Source organism: Lipotes vexillifer, unplaced genomic scaffold (genome assembly GCF_000442215.2).
Source record: "Lipotes vexillifer unplaced genomic scaffold, Lipotes_vexillifer_v1.1 scaffold443, whole genome shotgun sequence".
Lineage (NCBI taxonomy): Eukaryota > Metazoa > Chordata > Mammalia > Artiodactyla > Lipotidae > Lipotes > Lipotes vexillifer.
Window position 1 is genome coordinate 60,631 of NW_006779163.1, and position 16,589 is coordinate 77,219.

The 16,589-nt window shown below is 48.3% G+C and overlaps 1 protein-coding gene across 1 annotated transcript in view; it reads left to right on the forward strand.

Moving 5' to 3' along the window:
- The window catches only part of COTL1 (coactosin like F-actin binding protein 1), a 45,698-nt gene extending 29,330 nt beyond the window's left edge, over positions 1 to 16,368 (forward strand). The window contains exons 3-4 of the mRNA XM_007452516.1: positions 1,188 to 1,345; positions 16,258 to 16,368. Of these exons, the coding sequence (XP_007452578.1) occupies positions 1,188 to 1,345; positions 16,258 to 16,368 (269 nt within the window). The remainder of the gene's footprint in view (positions 1 to 1,187; positions 1,346 to 16,257) is intronic.
- The last annotated feature ends 221 nt before the right edge of the window (positions 16,369 to 16,589 follow it).

Here is a 16,589-nt window from a genome sequence, read left to right on the forward strand (position 1 = left end):
CCCCTAATGACTAGAGTACCGAGGTGGGGACACACACACACACACACACACACACACACACACACACACACGTCACTTTAAGAACTCAAGAGTACCAGCTGATATTTTGGGGGTGCGGCACAGCGGAGGATGGGGGAACTTAGCACAATGTCCTATGAAAGAGATTCTGAAGTGATGATGATATTACTGGTGTGGCAGTGACACAGACTTAAATGTAGATCCATCGGCCAGAATAGCCCCCAGAGTCATTCTAATAAAAACAAACATATACCATATAACAAGCATAACATACCCAGTGGGAAAATACTCAGAATTCTTTTTTTTTTTTTAATTAATTAACTTATTTTGATTGATTTATTTTTGGCTTCACTGGGTCTTCGTTGCTTCCCGCGGGTTTTCTCTAATTGCGGCGAGCGGGGGCTACTCTTCATTTTGGAGCACGAGCTCTAAGCGCGCAGGCTTCAGTAGTTGTGGCATGCGGGCTCAGTAGTTGTGGCGCGCGGGCTCAGTAGTTGTGGCGCGCGGGCTCTAGAGCGCAGGCTCAGTAGTTGTGGCGCACGGGCTTAGTTGCTCCACAGCATGTGGGATCTTCCCGGACCAGGGATCAAACCCATGTTCCCTGCATTGGCAGGCAGATTCTTAACCACCGCGCCACCAGGGAAGCCCCAGAATTCTTTACTGGCCTAATTGTCTGGCCATAAGCTAGCCATGCCCAGTGGGCCTCGAGCTGTACCCCAGACCAGAACAAGGGCCACCGTCTTTGTTTCCTCCCCTCCTCCCCACCCCAGCCCAGTTCCCATCTCTCCACCATGTGGCTTTGCTGTTCCAAATAGGGCCTCAAAGATTGGGGGTTAAAAAGAGTCGACGAACTTCTGTTCCCTAAATCAGATTCAGAATTTGGGCCTTGACTGTATGGGGGAGGGGAGGGTCGCAGGCATGGCAGCCAGAGAGGCCCGGCCTCCATCTGCCTGTGCAGCCTGGGGAGTGTCACATGGCCCTTCTGTGCCTCCACTTCCCGTCTGCGAAATGGGCATCCCAGCCTGTGGCACTGTTGTCGAGATTGAGCGAGGAAATGTTGGCTCCTGCCATGTGGCTCTGGGCACCCTCGTGGCTCAGAGCCCCTGCTGGGGATGTGGATTTGGGGTGTTTTAACCGAGCACCGTGCCCTCCCTTTGCCGTTGGTGCAGATGACGTCCGATTGTTTGCCTTCGTGCGCTTCACCACTGGGGACGCGATGAGCAAGAGATCCAAGTTCGCCCTCATCACGTGGATCGGCGAGAATGTCAGCGGGCTGCAGCGTGCCAAGACCGGCACAGACAAGACTCTGGTGAAGGAGGTGGTGCAGGTATCCGTCCTTGTGTTCTTGTAGGGTCTCTGGGCGGGGAAGGGTGCTGGTCACATCCCACAAAGGGTCATCATCCAGCAGGGACACAAGGGGCTGGGCTGGGCTCCTTGGTCTGTGACTTTGAACGTGTCGTGCTACATTTCTGGACCACTAGCACCACTGGTGAGATGTACCCCAAATTGCTTTCTGGGGTGGTAGCCGCATCTGTGATCCTGACCATCAAATACTAGAAACATGGTGGCTGGTGTCTACCTCTAGCCGGTGGGGGGCAGGTGGCTCACGGAGAAGGGGTTGGAGGGATGACCAAAATGGCACCACTTCCTGATTGGGTGATGGATGACTTCCAACTGCAGCCATGAGGACCCAATGGGAGAATTCACGAGTACTCTCTGAATGGTGTCTAGCACATAGTAGGTGCTCAGTAGCACTTGGTGAGTGAATAAATGTCAACCTTATGGGCACCAGCAGGGGTTTTATGATGACTTTGATGGCCATAGAATGACAAAGGCTATATCAGCAGTGGCAGAGATTCCTAGTCTGGGCAGCTGGGCGTTGGTCATGACTGACTTACTCCTGTGTCCCTATTAGACGGAGAGGAGGAGGAAAAGGTGGGTGTACCCTTGGTTTTGTCTCTGAGCTTCTAAACAGTTCTACCTGTAGAGCTCCCCATTTTAAAGTTTTTTTTTCCATTCTGCACATAACAAAAATTGACACTAAGTGATTCATCTGGGGCTAGGACACTGGGTCATGCTGAGAAAAATAAAATCCAAATTCCAGAAAGATAAACCGGGGAAGAGAGGTGAAGGGGAGATAGTTTTCTCCTTACCAAAGGGTTCTCCATTTTGCAAAACAATTTCCTAAAACCCGTGATGGGGAGGTGGTATAGCTACCACTCACCACAGGTATGGGGCTTTTTTTTGACGTGATGAAAATATTCTAAAATATTCTAAAATCTGTGGTGATGGTTGCACATATCTGTGAATATACAAAAGGAAGCCGTTGCATTGTAAAAAAACCAAAACCAAAACACACACACACACAGAAATCGGCTGTGTGCAATGTGGTGTCCTGGATTGGATCCCGGAACAGGAAAACTGGTGAAATCGGAATGAAGCCTGGGGTTTAGTTTAGTAGTCACGTACCAGTGTTGGCTTCTTAGCTGTGACAGATGTAGCACAGTAACATAAGATGTTAACAATTGTCCAAATGACCGGTGGGGTACGTGGAAGCTCTCGGTATTGTCTCTTGCCACTTTTCTGTAAATCCTCAACTATCCCCAAATAAAACTTAAAAAAAATAAATAATAATAGGAAAACATTTTCCTATCATTCCGTTTTTACAGTTTATTTTTCCATCTTCGCTACGAGTTCTGCGGGGGAGCTCACCTACCTCTTTGCATTGCTTGGGTCACAGCCTGTGAATCACGCCCTAATCAGCTTCTTTTTTTTTTTTCCCTAATATAACATAATTACATAAATTATGTGGCCGCAGAGTCTCTGTAATGAAGGTTTTTCTGGCGGCTGAGCGTCCCATTTCCACCGTGAGGTACTGAAAATGCCCCTGCTGTTGTTTTTTTTTTGCGGTATGCGGGCCTCTCACTGTTGTGGCCTCTCCCGTCGCAGAGCACGGGAGGCTCCGGACGCGCAGGCTCAGCGGCCATGGCTCACGGGCCCAGCCGCTCCGCGGCACGTGGGACCTTCCCGGACCGGGGCACGAACCCGCGTCCCCTGCATCGGCAGGCAGACGCTCAACCACTGCGCCACCAGGGAAGCCCAGTTGGGGGTTTTAATGGTTAACCAGCTTTCAAGGGTCTCCTTTATGGCAACAGAATGGAACATGCAAAAGAATGCATGTGTCCAAGTCCGAAGGTCTCCTGCTGGACTCCGCCCTCCACACTTAGCCCTCTTGTTGGCCAGCCGGGAGAACAGGGCACACAGGGAGAGAAGGTGGTTGCTGGCATGCGTCCAGTGGGGGCAGTCTTCTGAATCTTGCAATGCTCCTGTTTTCTTTCCATTTTTAAGATTGTGGTAAAATACAGTAACATGAAATGTTAGCCCTTTTGGTGTACGGTTCAGTGGCGTGAAGCCATTTGCAGTGTTGGGCGATCATCACCATCGTCCGAAAGTTCCAGAGCTTTTTTTATCACCCCCAAAGGAAACCCTGAACCTATTAGCAGTCTGCAGAGTTCTTTATATATCTAGAACTCTTCTCAGTTTGGCTCAGTGGGTTAAGAGGGTGATTTGGGGAAATATGATTCTTTGGTAACTTCAGTTGGGAGTATTGGTTATAATGCATTTGTTTGCAAACTCAAATACATTGCCAGCAAAACGGGGAATTGCTTGGCTCTCTGAGCTGGGAAGCGCTGGGTGGCTGGATCCAGGGCTGAAGCAGTATCTTCCTTTCGTTTCTCTTTTCTCTTTCCCCTGGATTTGGCCTCAGGTGGCCTCTGTGCAGCGGGAGAAATGGTGCAGGCGTGGTGGTTCTTCCCGGTCTTGATCCCGGGGGAAGAGAGAGCCCCCCTCCCTCAGTGTCAATCATTCCCTGAAAATGATCCAGTTGGCACATCCTGTGGACCAGGCAGGTGGGGTCTCATGATTGGCAGGTCCGATTGTTAAAAGAAAGGGATGCTGGTAGATGAAAAGCACAAACGTCCCTGACCATTACCTTTCGCATTTTCCACCTCTGCATTTGAAAAGGTTTATTGCCCGAAGCTATTACAAGACCTCACATTTATACTACAATTGCAAATACAGCCATTAATGTTACAAAGGGGTCGATTTTACTGGCATAATGGTATTTTCTGACAGTCACTAAAATCATGCTGATCTGGTGTGTCAGTTGTCCTCTCTGCTTAATGGGGTCTCAGAACAGATGTTCTCTAAGGGGTCTCCAGATGGACCATTCTGGATTCCGTGTCTTGGGGACAGGATCACATCCCTAGAGGCCTTTTACCACAGTTTCCATGTGAAGAATAAATGGATTGAGTTTTAGTTTAAGATTACTCATAGCCCTTGGTTTTTGTAATAATAAAACTAATATACCCACATCCTTATGCTTTGTATGAGATATAGACAATGTAAATTAACGTAGAGACATTGAGATCAAGAGGAGTGGATCTTTACGCCACCTGCCTGCCTGTGGGCACGTCTCTCTCCCTTCCTGGGCCTCAGTTTCCCCATTTAAAAATGAGTTGGATGACTTGACCTGCTGTGTCGTATTCTGTTTTGATTTATTCTGAAATTGTTTCATTTTAATGGGGTAGTTTGTTTATGACAGCATATTACATTTAAATGAAGCATGCTTCACTTTGTCGGACAAAGAGACAGTTTGTAGTGCAGTGGTCTGGGGTATAGCCGTTTGAGCCAGATGGGGTGAGTTCAGATTTCAGCCCCGCCATTTACTGTATGGCCTTGGGTAAGTTGCTGTCCTCTGGGCTTCACTCCCCTGATGGCTAAAACTGGGCTGGTATAGTGTCTGCCTCTTGCGGTTGTTGTGAGGATTAAATGAGCAACTATACGGAAAGCGCTTAGAACTATCTCTGGTAGAGGCCTGGAAGTGCGGCTCTTATGACTCCCAGCTGTCCTGTTTAGACAGCACCACGATGCACAGCTTTCTAGGTTGTGGAGTGTTTCCCTGCGAGCCGATAGGTCCGCGTGCTGAGCCCAGGACACAAGGCATGAATCTTATTGTTGAGCCATCCTGCCTGATTGTCTCGCAGATGGCTTGGATCAAAGTCACATCCATCAGCAACACGGAAAGGTCCTGACCCTCACCCACCCTTGCTGGTGCTGACTTCAAACAATCCAGATTCCTTCCGGTTCCAGCCTGGGGCCTGCACATAGGTGCATCAGCAACCCTAACCCTAACCCAGAGCAGTGATAGGATTTGCCCCGAACCCATGGCTAACAAGCAGCAGGCCTGGGGCTGGAGCCCAGAGGAGTTAAAAATCAGGAGGTTTGATTCTGGGTCTCTTTAGTCTGTGTTCAGAGCCGGGCTGAGATGATGCTGAGCTGCATCTGTGGCTGGTGAAAAACAAGACAAGACCAGCAAAGGCCACAGGCAGTGACGGGTGCTGGGCTGGGCCATGGTGACAGCCGGACTCGAGCCCTGGGAATGTGCTGAGTGGACAGGGTGCGCGGCTGTGTCGTCACAGCCGTCATCTGCTGCACAGAAATGCACGGCTGGTGCCGGCAACACAACACCCGTCCCATTGTTCCGGCGCCTCTGTGGGATGACAGGGGCAATGCAGTCACCCCCCCACCCCCACCCCCCGTTAGAAACCTGCCCGCGCTGGGCCAAGCTGTCTTGCTTTAGAGCAGACTCGGTCAATGAAGCATTGTGCTGGCCTTGCGGAATCACTTTGTTCACGCGGTCCTTTTATCTGTTTTGTATTTTTTAACATCATATGAATGCTCACGGAGCCAAGTAACCAGAGGTAGATCTCAGCTTTCAGCACTGGGAAAAGAATGGTGGGGAGTGTTTCCTCCAAGGAGGAGTAGAGGTGGGAAGGACGGGCATGTCAGTGACTGCATGGAATTATCAGTGTAGTGTATCCTGATGGCCTCTAAACCCCAGGAGCAGGGCTGGCTTACATTCTGGTCCCCCTCCACCCCCAGGGCCAGGACCAGATGTCCTGACTGTCCTCCAGGAGGGTCGTATTTGTGTACCAATGTGGTAGTAATATTAATAACAAGAGTTTTATCATGCCGCTACCGCATGCCTGGCACTTTCAAGGACTTTCCACACATTAAAATGATTTCTTCTTCACAACAAGGACAGTTCTGTCATTATCCCCGCTTTATAGATGAGGAGACTGGGGCCTGGGAAAGTTGGGGAAGTTGCGCAATGTCCCCTGTGCTTGTAGACTGGCCCCTGGGGCCCTGACTCTGTCACTTCACCCCACTGCATGTTTCCCAAAGTCCTCTGGCACTCTGAGAAGGCTCTGAGAAGTTCTGCAGGAAACAAACCTCTTACGTTTATTTTTTTAATTTACTGATCTGGTTCTCAAGCTCCTTGATGGTAGAACCTTTTTTTTTTTTTTAAACTGGAAACTGAACATCATTGCACTGTATTTCTTTTTTTAAAAAATGCTGCTGTGTCAAATGGTAGAGGTCATGGGCTTAAGGGGCGTGAGACCCAAGTTGATATTCCAGCTCTAGCAACCCAAGTAACTTTATCTCTAGACTCTGTTCTCACTTATGAAAAAGAGACTGTAAAATTTCTTAGAGCTGTTGGAAGGATTAAAGGAAAGTAAAGGATGTGAAAGGTTTGTCCTTTTAGTGACCGATGAACTCCTATTCATCCTTCAAAACCCTTATTCTTTACCCCATTCTCCTACCAGCCTCAATCAGAATTAATTGCTCCTTTATCTGTTTGTATGATACTATGACCCAAATTCCATGAATTATAATTAAGTGACCCTAGAAAGTAATCTCAAGGGCGGGGGCCATGGCCGCTTAATTTGTATTTCTCAAACCTAGAAAAGTACTAAACAGGTGCTAAAAAGTGAAGAAACAGATCTGTTCACTTAGGTAGTCTGTGTCTTATTCTTGGTGTATTCCTAGGACAGAAGCTAGTAAATGTTCAGTAACTGCTCTTTGGGCTGAATTAAATTGTGGAAGCCATTTACACTCAGGGAGGGATTTGGGGGTGGATTGGAATTTCCAAAGGCTCTGCTTTGTGTCAGTGAAGAGCAGAGGTGAGAGCTGGTTGGGTCAGCCGGGAGAACCCACACACTTCTGTGTCATGAGATTTACGGGGCTGCTGCTCCCCCTTGCAAAGAATTAGTTGCTGCCTGGCCCTCGGGTGACCAGCTTTGGCGCTTCATCCATCTTTAACGGGTTTCAGCTGTTTGTTTTTACAGGGAGTTTTATGCTTCTTCAAGCCCTTGGTTTCTGGAAAGGCCCTTTATTCTTCTCAAAACCAGAAAGGGCCTTTTGTGCTGATACGTTTCACCTGGGCCTGGGCTCAGGCAAGGGGGCTTTCCCATGCTTGTGTCCTTTATTTAACACAAATACAAAGCTCCCAAGCGGCCTGTGAATGGTGGAGCCAGGGATCATGTGTGGAGGGGCAGGTGCCATTATACACCCAATATACAGATGAGGAAACTGAGGCTGGGAGGGGTGAGTCCTCAAGCCAAGGTGAGTGTCAAGACAGAAGCCAGCTGGTGGGGCTCAGAGACTGCTTTAGTAGTGGGAAGGGCAGTGGGGAACCTGGTTCTATGCTCCTGCTACCAGGAGGTTAAAAGCCCTTGGAAGAGGAAGACGCCCAAGCCCTGAGCCCAGTATGTAAATGGAAGCCGCTTTCACAAGCCTGCTCTGCCAGTGGGCTGTGGCTGGGTGCCCATCACTGAACCCCAGTTGGGTCCCAGACCTCGGCCAGCTGGCCTTGGCGTGGTGCCTGCCTGGTTGCCCCCCACCAGCTGGCCTCCTGATGTCCACACAGTGATTCCCAACACTGTCAACAGCAGACAGTTTCCATGCTCTGGGGATGCCGTATTAGAGTGTGTGCAGGTGTTTACTGAAGGAGCCCAAACGCTGAGGCCAGACAGGTCTCCACGTGTGGCATGCACACCCCACGGTGCTTGTTGGGGCTGAAGGCTGCCTACACGCTCTACGTTTGTCTTTCAGATTTTCCCTCCCTCGTTCTCTTCCCTTGCATGGACCAACCCCACCTTCGTCCTTGTCATAGTTTGTCCCTGGACATCCTGCCTTGTGAAAGACCCTCCCAGAGCAAGCTCCAGGCTCTCTGTTTTCTCCCCCTTGGTGGTTTATCCCAGGATGGTGTGGTTTTGAAAAATGGTTCGGAGAAAATTAAGGACCTAAATGATGATCAGCCACACAGCGATTTCTGCTCATTCCCCTGGAGCCCTGGTCACATGGTACATGTTATTACAAACGTGATTAATCATAGCAGAAGTATACAGCGTGTCCTTTCATGTAACATTTCATAAATGTTTTCAGTTTTCATAATTTTAATGGCTGAATACTATTCTGTTAGTGAATGTGCGATTACATGTATGTGTGTGTGTGTGTGTTCATTCTCCTGGTAAAGACCTTGGCGTGGAGTTAAACACAGGTTTCGGTCCCAGCCCCACCACTCACCATGTGTGCGACCTTTTGCCGGCTACTTTACTTTCTTGAGTTTCAGCATCCTCTGAAAATTGGGGATGATAATATCTAAACTCATGGAATTGTAAAAATTAAGTAAAATACTGTATATCATAAGTGTCTGCTATGTATGAAGGGTTCAATGTAAATACTACTTATTTACCCAACTTCTGTTGAAAAGTGGAAGCAGTCTGGTATTTACTGACAGTGAACATCTGTGAGTAATTTTTAAAAAATTCTGTTGAATTATTCCTTTGGGAAAAAGTCCCCAAAGTGGGTGTCACTGAGGAACAAGAAATGCTAAGCACAATTTCAACCAGGCAGAAATTGAAGCCCTGAGCATGGATTTAATATTGTTTGTCAAGTGATCGATAGCGGGGGCTATTTGGAGGTCTGGGTTAAGGATTTTGAGGTTAAGTCTGGACTCAGTGGGCAAAGTGCCATGATTGATTTGTGATGTCTGCCATGGATACTGGAGAAGAGAGCAGAGTTTGTTTCCCACATTCTTACCATCCCTGGTCTAGATGGAGCCATAGTCAGAAATCAGGCAGAATGGAGTCAGGGCTTCTGTAAATGTCCATGGTCAGGAAAGCAGGGGGTGTCGGAATCCAGGCAGTCACTCACTTGCTAAAGAGGTGGGTGGCCCTGCAGGGGTCAGGATTCAAGGCATATGGATGGCTGCTCCTATTTGGTTTGGACCCAAACCTACCCCAGCTTGCTATAAGACATCATGCTTTCCCCCATCCATCTGTGTTGCGCAATTACCTTGTGTCCGCTCGAAATGCCACCACATTTCTCTCTCTTGTCCTTTGTCCCCTCCTTAGTGAAATAGGATCGTGTCATTTCTGCCCTGTGGTGGTGACGCAGGTGCCTGTGTTCCTGAATCTGTCAGACACTGGACCATACCATTTTGATCTATTTGTTTTTCCCTTGTCTGTGGTGATTCATGCCAGTTTCAAGAACCTGTTCTTTTTGAGTGAATTACACCTTGCTGGAAGGATTTTTAAAACTTTGGTCTCTGAGGCGCTGTAGAATAGTTGTGGGAGGGAAGGTGTAGGGGACCCAGGAGGGGTTGGCAGGTTTGATACTGTGTATTTTCATCAGGCCCATGTTCCTTGGAGGGTGCCTTTTCTCCTAGCAAGATGCAGGCTGCTGGGGACCAACTGCTTTTCTTCAGCAGACCAAGGTCTTTGGTTTATAATTAATCTTTGCCTACTTGGGGGAGAAGATACAATATTGTGGCCAGCATGTGTCTCATCCACCCCCTGTCCCATTTCACACATGTGGGAGGGGAGGTTCCATCCCCCGTTTTTTGGCAAGAGTTTACTAGCACGAGGCCTCCTTTTCGAAAGCCACGCTCTAATGCCAAAGTTGACAGTTCTGTGCCAGTTTTCCCCGTTGCTCCTTGGATTCTTGTGTCCAAGGTGGAACTTTGTCCCACATGCTCTGGAGGCTCAGGTGCAAATCCACAGATGGCTGGTGGGGAAAGGGCTGGCCAAACCTGCCTTCTAGAACCTATGAAAGAAGAAAGCCCTCTTCTTTCACAGAGGTGGAAACCAGGGCCCAGAGCCATTGATGGCTTCCTTCGGGGCATTTTAGAGCCCCCCTGGTTCTCTTTCTCTGCTCTTAGACTGTCAGAGGGACCTGTAAGTACCACATTTTGACTTCCTATGGCCTAGGAGAGTGTCTGGCGTATAATAGGTGTTCAGTAAACACGTGTTTATTGGAAGAACGAATTGCATTAGCTCTCATTGTCTTTGGATACAACGAAGGTCACCTTTCCTCCCCGGCCCTGCCTTGTAGAAATGTGCATTGCTGGCATCACAAACTTAACTGTCAAAGACTCCCACTCATTTTTTCTTCCCAGACCTTCCCAGCACCCATATTCTCTGCATAGGGTAACAACCCACCATGGTCCTAATAATGTTCTAGGCAGAAGACCAGACACACGTCTACCACAACAGGCTTCTTCTCTGTCCTCCTGTGGCTAATCCCACACACAGCTTCTGGACGAGCAGCTGGATTTGCCGTCTTCTTTCTGCAAGGGCAGGGAGAGCCAATGTCACCACCTTGCTTATTCCGAGGAATTCTCCAGGCTTCCCTTCATTAAAAAGTAAACAGTGGGGATGGAGAACTCAGTGTGGGTGAGAGAAGAGGAACTAGCCAGTCCCTGTGCTCTGAGGGTTTCAGAAAACGTCTTTATAGCTCAGACTCTAACAATCTGGAGCACGAGGGTAACTCAGGGTCATTTAAAATATTACCTAATCATTCTTGAGCACTTCACACTCATCCGATCATCACAACCAGCCCTGGGGTATAGGTCCTCTTATTGTCCCTGCCTGCAGGTGAGGGGACTGAAGCTCGGGGCAGGTAAGTTTCTGGGGAGGGTCAGGCTGCCGGAGATGCGTGTGGACAGCCGTCCCTATTTGTATTTGGCACAAACTACTCCTAGCTCGTTTCAGGACTGAAGGCTGGGCTTTAAACCCAGGCAATTGGGAGCCATTTAAAAGTGAAGTGATTTAAAACCAAGGATAGGAAAATACTTATACGTTTTTAAAACCAGCCTTGCAAATAGATTCTTGACTGTACAGAGCCCCAATTCCTAACCCCAGTCTTTCCCTAGAATTGCCCTCCTTGGAAGCAGACCAATGTCCGTCTTATGTCTTTGAAGCGTGAACTTAAATGCACTTGAGAAAAGTCACAGGGACAGAATGTGTCCTGAACTTGATTGGTGTGTCCAATGTCCGTCTTATGCCTTTGAAGCGTGAACTTAAATGCACTTGAGAAAAGTCACAGGGACAGAATGTGTCCTGAACTTGATTGGTGTGTTTCCAAACCATCTTGGAGTCCTTTTTAGCTGGATGAGGGCTCTTCCTTTGAAAAGTCCTGCACTGGCAGAAAAGGGAGAGCCCCTGTCTGGAGGCTCTCAGCCAGGGACACTGAGTTCCCAGACATGAAGATCTTTCAAGAACCGCAGGTGACAGGGCCCCCAGACTAGCGTATTTTGCTTTGAAGTCTCTGGCATGTGGCTTTGGTAGGCTTGAGGGTATGACGGATGCTTACGTGGGAGGGACAGGCAGGCTGAGCAGCCTACCGGGGAGCATGCGGAGGACTGAGGACCTGCCTCCAGGGCCCCGAGGGGAGGCTGCTGTGAGCCCTGGGATGAATTGTTTCCCTCTCTGGGTCTCATACTTCTCTATCAGATGAGGGGCTGAATGTCAGGGTTTCAAAGGCTCTTTCAGCTCAATGTCCCCTGTCCCCCCTTCCCCCCACCTGTTTTTGTTAACCAAGGTATAATGTACATAGAGGAAAACTCACTAATCTTAGATGTCACAGCTTGATAAATTTTTTTTTTTTTGCGGTACGCGGGCCTCTCACTGCTGTGGCCTCTCCCGTTGCGGAGCGCAGGCTCCGGACGTGCAGGCTCAGCGGCCACGGCTCACGGGCCCAGCCACTCCGCGGCATGTGGGATCCTCCCGGCGCGGGGCACGAACTCGCGTCCCCTGCATCGGCAGGCGGACTCCCAACCACTGCGCCACCAGGGAAGCCCCCAGCTTGATAAATTTTTGAATTTAAAAATTTTGAATTTTTGTACGTACCCATGAAACTACAACCCAGATCAAGACGGAACATTTCCCACTCTCTCTGTGCCGCCCCCAAAGGCTCCCACTCCCCCACTCAGATCGGCTCTAATATTTTATGGTTAATGATTCTCCTTGACTGAGCACGTTATTCTCTCAGGTTCTTTCCTGTTCTATCTAGACCTGGGCTGCCACCAGCCACGTGTGGCTGCAGAGCACGTGAAGTCTGGCTTGTCATACTGTTATGTGCCATGCCTATGAGCAAAATACACACTGGCTTTCCAAGATTTAGTATGGAGCACAAAATGTAGATGTTTCACTGATGGTTTTATATATTGATTACCTGTTACAATGGCAATATTTTGGGTATAGAGTTAGATCAAATACTATTACAATGAATGTCACCTGTTACTTTTTTTCAATGTGGCTACTAGAAAATTTAAAATTCCCTACGTATTAGCATTGCTCCGGGCCTGCCGGTCTCCTTTCTGGAGAAAGGATTTGCCCCCCCTCATCTTGCAGCCCTCGTGTGGCCTGCCTCTGCCCCAGGAGGTGTTGCCTGGAGGATGCCAGGGACAGTGGCTGAGAGCAGAGGTGTGAGCACAGCGGGGAGGTGGCCCTGCTTTGCGCAGATGTGTTCTTTGTGGTTTTCAGCACGGGCAAGTCCTTGCAGGCCCCTCAGGTCCCAGGTGTTGCTCCCACATCAGAGTCTGGCTGTGCACAGAGCTCTTTTCGCTCTGTTTCTGCCTCTTTTGGAAAACTCACACTTAAGGCCACTCCACAGAGGTGGTGGCGTCTCCCTTGCCACGTCGAAGGCCTGCTCTGTGAGAACCCTGGCAGGAACAGAGGTGGAGGAGTGTACAGTCATTTTGAGTTGGGTTGAGGCTGACTCAGACCTTTGCGGGACTTTTTTGCGGAGTCCACACCCTGAGGGGAAGCATCGGCTGACCTTTGAAGCCTCTGCCCCCCCCAGCATCCTGTGGTGGAGGAGGCCCACCAGGCCTGCTAGGACCACGTCCACGTGGCCGGCCACCTCCTGCCTGCCCTCTGGAGGTCAGGGGCTGGTTCCTATAGTGGGGATGGGTGAGGTTGCTTTTCTCTGTACTTTTGTTTGAAAGAATCATTTTTTGGCAAATCATTTGGTTTTAAACGTCTCAGATTCTCAGGTATATAGGGTTTGGGGCTGCTTTTTTTTTTGCAGTTTGAGACATAGCTGTTTTTTTAAGGTAATTTTGTTCATTTACATTTATTGTTATGTTTCACTGGGTTCTGCTATCCTGGTTTGCTCCTGCTGGCTATGATTCGATTTCCCATATGCCTGTGGGTTGAAGGTGAATGGTGCTCTATGTGCACTTTCATTATGGATTTCTGAGATCTTATCAAACTTCTTTTAATCTAAATTGCCTAATGGCTAACAGACACCAGCGTGAGTGTTCTTGTTTCTCTAGATTGCCATATATAGCTACCACAGGGCAGAGGAACTTTGGACATCCTTCTGTAGGCGTCTTGAGCTGTGGGCTTCCTCCTTCTGGTCTGCTCTTCACCCCTCCCCCTGCCGCTGGGGCTCAGGTTGAGAAACACGTTACTTCTGGGTTCCCCTTTCTGGCTCTGCCATTCTGCTTGTGTTCAGTGGTGTGCTGATGACTTACACAGACGCTTAGGAGCACAGCATGGCAGGCTGGGAGTAGAAAGGGTTGAAAGGATGTTTGGTCATCTGGGCTAGTTACACAGTGTCTCCAAGCCCGGCCTGTGGATCTTATCTTTAAAAAAAAAGCTAATATACTGAAGGAGGATTAAGTGAGAAAATGTGTGAGCCTGCACCTGGTACATATTAGTTACCTGATAAATATTAACCTCCCATTTCCTCCTTCCTGTTAGTATTCTTGGTGGTTTGGCATATGGAGAACGTTTCGTCTTTATATTGTAAAACTTGACCTTGAGAATGCCCCTGGTTTAGTCATTCTCCTTTTTTCCTTTCTCTTGTCTTTTTAAAAATTGAGGTGAAATTCATATAACATAAAATTAACCACCATTTAAAAATACACAACTCAGTGGCATTTAGTACCTCACAAATGTTGTGCGGACACCACCTCTATGCAACTCCAAAATATTTTCATCACTCCTAAAGGGGATGGTGACACTTTTAAGGAGTCCAGCTTTAGAGTCAGCTGTACCTACTAGCCGTGTGACTTTGGGCGGGTGTCATAATTTCCAGCCTTTGTTTTCTCATCTTCACAATGGAAATGATATTGATCATTTTATGGGATTTTTTTTAAAAACAGCTTTATTGAGGTATCATTTACATACCACAAAATTAACTCATCCTAAGTCTACAATTCAATGATTTTTTTAAAGTGAATTTACAGAGCTGTGCAGCTATCACCACAATCCAATTTCAGCGCATTTTCTGTTGCAATCTCTAGATCCTAGAAACCATGAATCTACTTTCTGTCTCTCTGGATTTGCCTTTTCTGGACACTTCATATAAATGGAATCATACAATATGTGGTCTTTCATGTCTGGCTTCTCTCACTGAGCATAATGGTTTTGAGGTTCATCCCTGTTGTAACCTGTGTCAGTACCTCATTCCTTTTTATGAGTGAATAATATTCCATTGTATGAATAGACCATGTTCTGTTTACCCATATTCATGTCTTGATGGGCATTTGGGTTTTTTCCACTTTTTGGTTGTTATGAATAATGTTGCCATGAATGTTCGTGTTTACAAGTGTTTGTGTGGACATATGCTTTCATTTCTCTTGGGTACATATCTAGGAATACCGTACTAAAGGTTTTTTTTTTTTTTTTTTTTTCGGGCCGGGGGCCTCTCACTGCTGTGGCCTCTCCCGTTGCGGAGCGCAGGCTCAGGACGCGCAGGCTCAGCGGTCATGGCTCACGGGCCCAGCTGCTCGGCGGCATGTGGGATCTTCCCGGACCGGGGCACGAACCCGCGTCCCCTGCATCGGCAGGCGGACTCTCAACCACTGCGCCACCAGGGAAGCCCCTAAAGGTTTTAAGAATTAAGTTTGCTAATGTGTGGCAGTGTCCGGTACCCATGGGTGCTTTGTAATTAGTGGTAATTGTTTATTTATTTCCTTGTGGACTCTTTTTTAATGTGAATGATGTTCTGACCTTCAGACTTGTTATTCATATTTTGGTAAATTTCTCTGTATTTTTACCTGTCACCATCCTGAAATTTTCCTTGTTCATGGAAGTCTTATGATGCATGTATTAAAATAACTCTTGATTCTTCATGGTTCAGGGTTATCTGATAAGCCAGATCACCTGTGTCACTCATTCATGCCACAGGCATTTATAAGAGCCTCACGTGTGCCAGGCCTGTGGGGTTTTATGGTTGAAATGTGTACCCTAAGAGGGCACAGTGACTGCCTCCATTTGCTCATCATTGTAGCCCCATCACACTGCATGGTTTTTCTTGAATGTATGGAAACAAACTCCCTGCCTTCAAGTAACTGAGTGTGGCTGGAGAGCCCAGTACATCCTTTAGTGCATTCAGTGTCTGGGCTGATCACTCAGGCCTGGGACCAGAGGCCCTGCCTCACCATGACAGGGGAGCTTAGCTTGAAGCTTCCTTGTACCAGCTGGTGACAGCCAGTCATGTATCTCTTCCCAGCTCCACGTACTGGCCCCCTGTTGATCGCTTGTAATCAGATATCATGTGAATATTTACACCATGGAAATGGGTAAAAGCTACAAATCACCCCCCCACCCCTCTTTTGAGAGAGCCTCGTATTAAACATTTACCAGCCGACCTGCTTACCTTTCCAGTCGCCTCTTCTGTTATTCTCCTGAGAAGATGGGTTTTCACAGATGAGGAAACTGAGGCATGGAGAGTTGCAAGAACTTGCTCAAGGCCACACAGCCGGAGAACGACAGAGCCAGAATCCGAACCCAGACCTGACCTTGGCCCATCCCCGTGGTCTCGGAACTGCACAGTATCTCGATTTTACCCATTTCCTGATCTGTGGTCACGTTATTTTTGGGTTTGTTTTTTTTTCCCCCCGGCCAAACCATTCTGCCACCAGATTTTCATTTTGATCATTTCTTAGCGTTTTAGGTGCCAAGACTTCCTGGTGTGTTGCCTGAGCCATGCTCAGATCCCGTCCCCTCTTTTTTTAATATATTTTTATTTTTATTTATTTATTTTTTTCCCATCCCCTCCTTTTTAACGGGAACTCTGTGTTCTATTTTGTTCCGGCAGAATTTCGCCAAAGAGTTTGTGATCAGCGACCGGAGGGAGCTGGAGGACGATTTCATCAGGAACGAGCTCAAGAAGGCGGGCGGAGCCAACTACGACGCCCAGACGGAGTAGCCCCCGCGCCCCGCCCCTTGCCAAAGTCATCTGCCTGCTCCCCGGGCGAGGGGCCCACGGCCTCAGCTACCAGCCCACCAGGGAGAGGAGACGCCATGAGAGGCAGCGCCCAGCACCCCGTCCGAAACCCAGCTCCCTTCCCCGCTTCCCTTGTGCACCTGCCACGTCCTAGCCCACAAAGCTGATGGAACATCTTTCTTTTCTCTTTTTTTCTTTCTTTC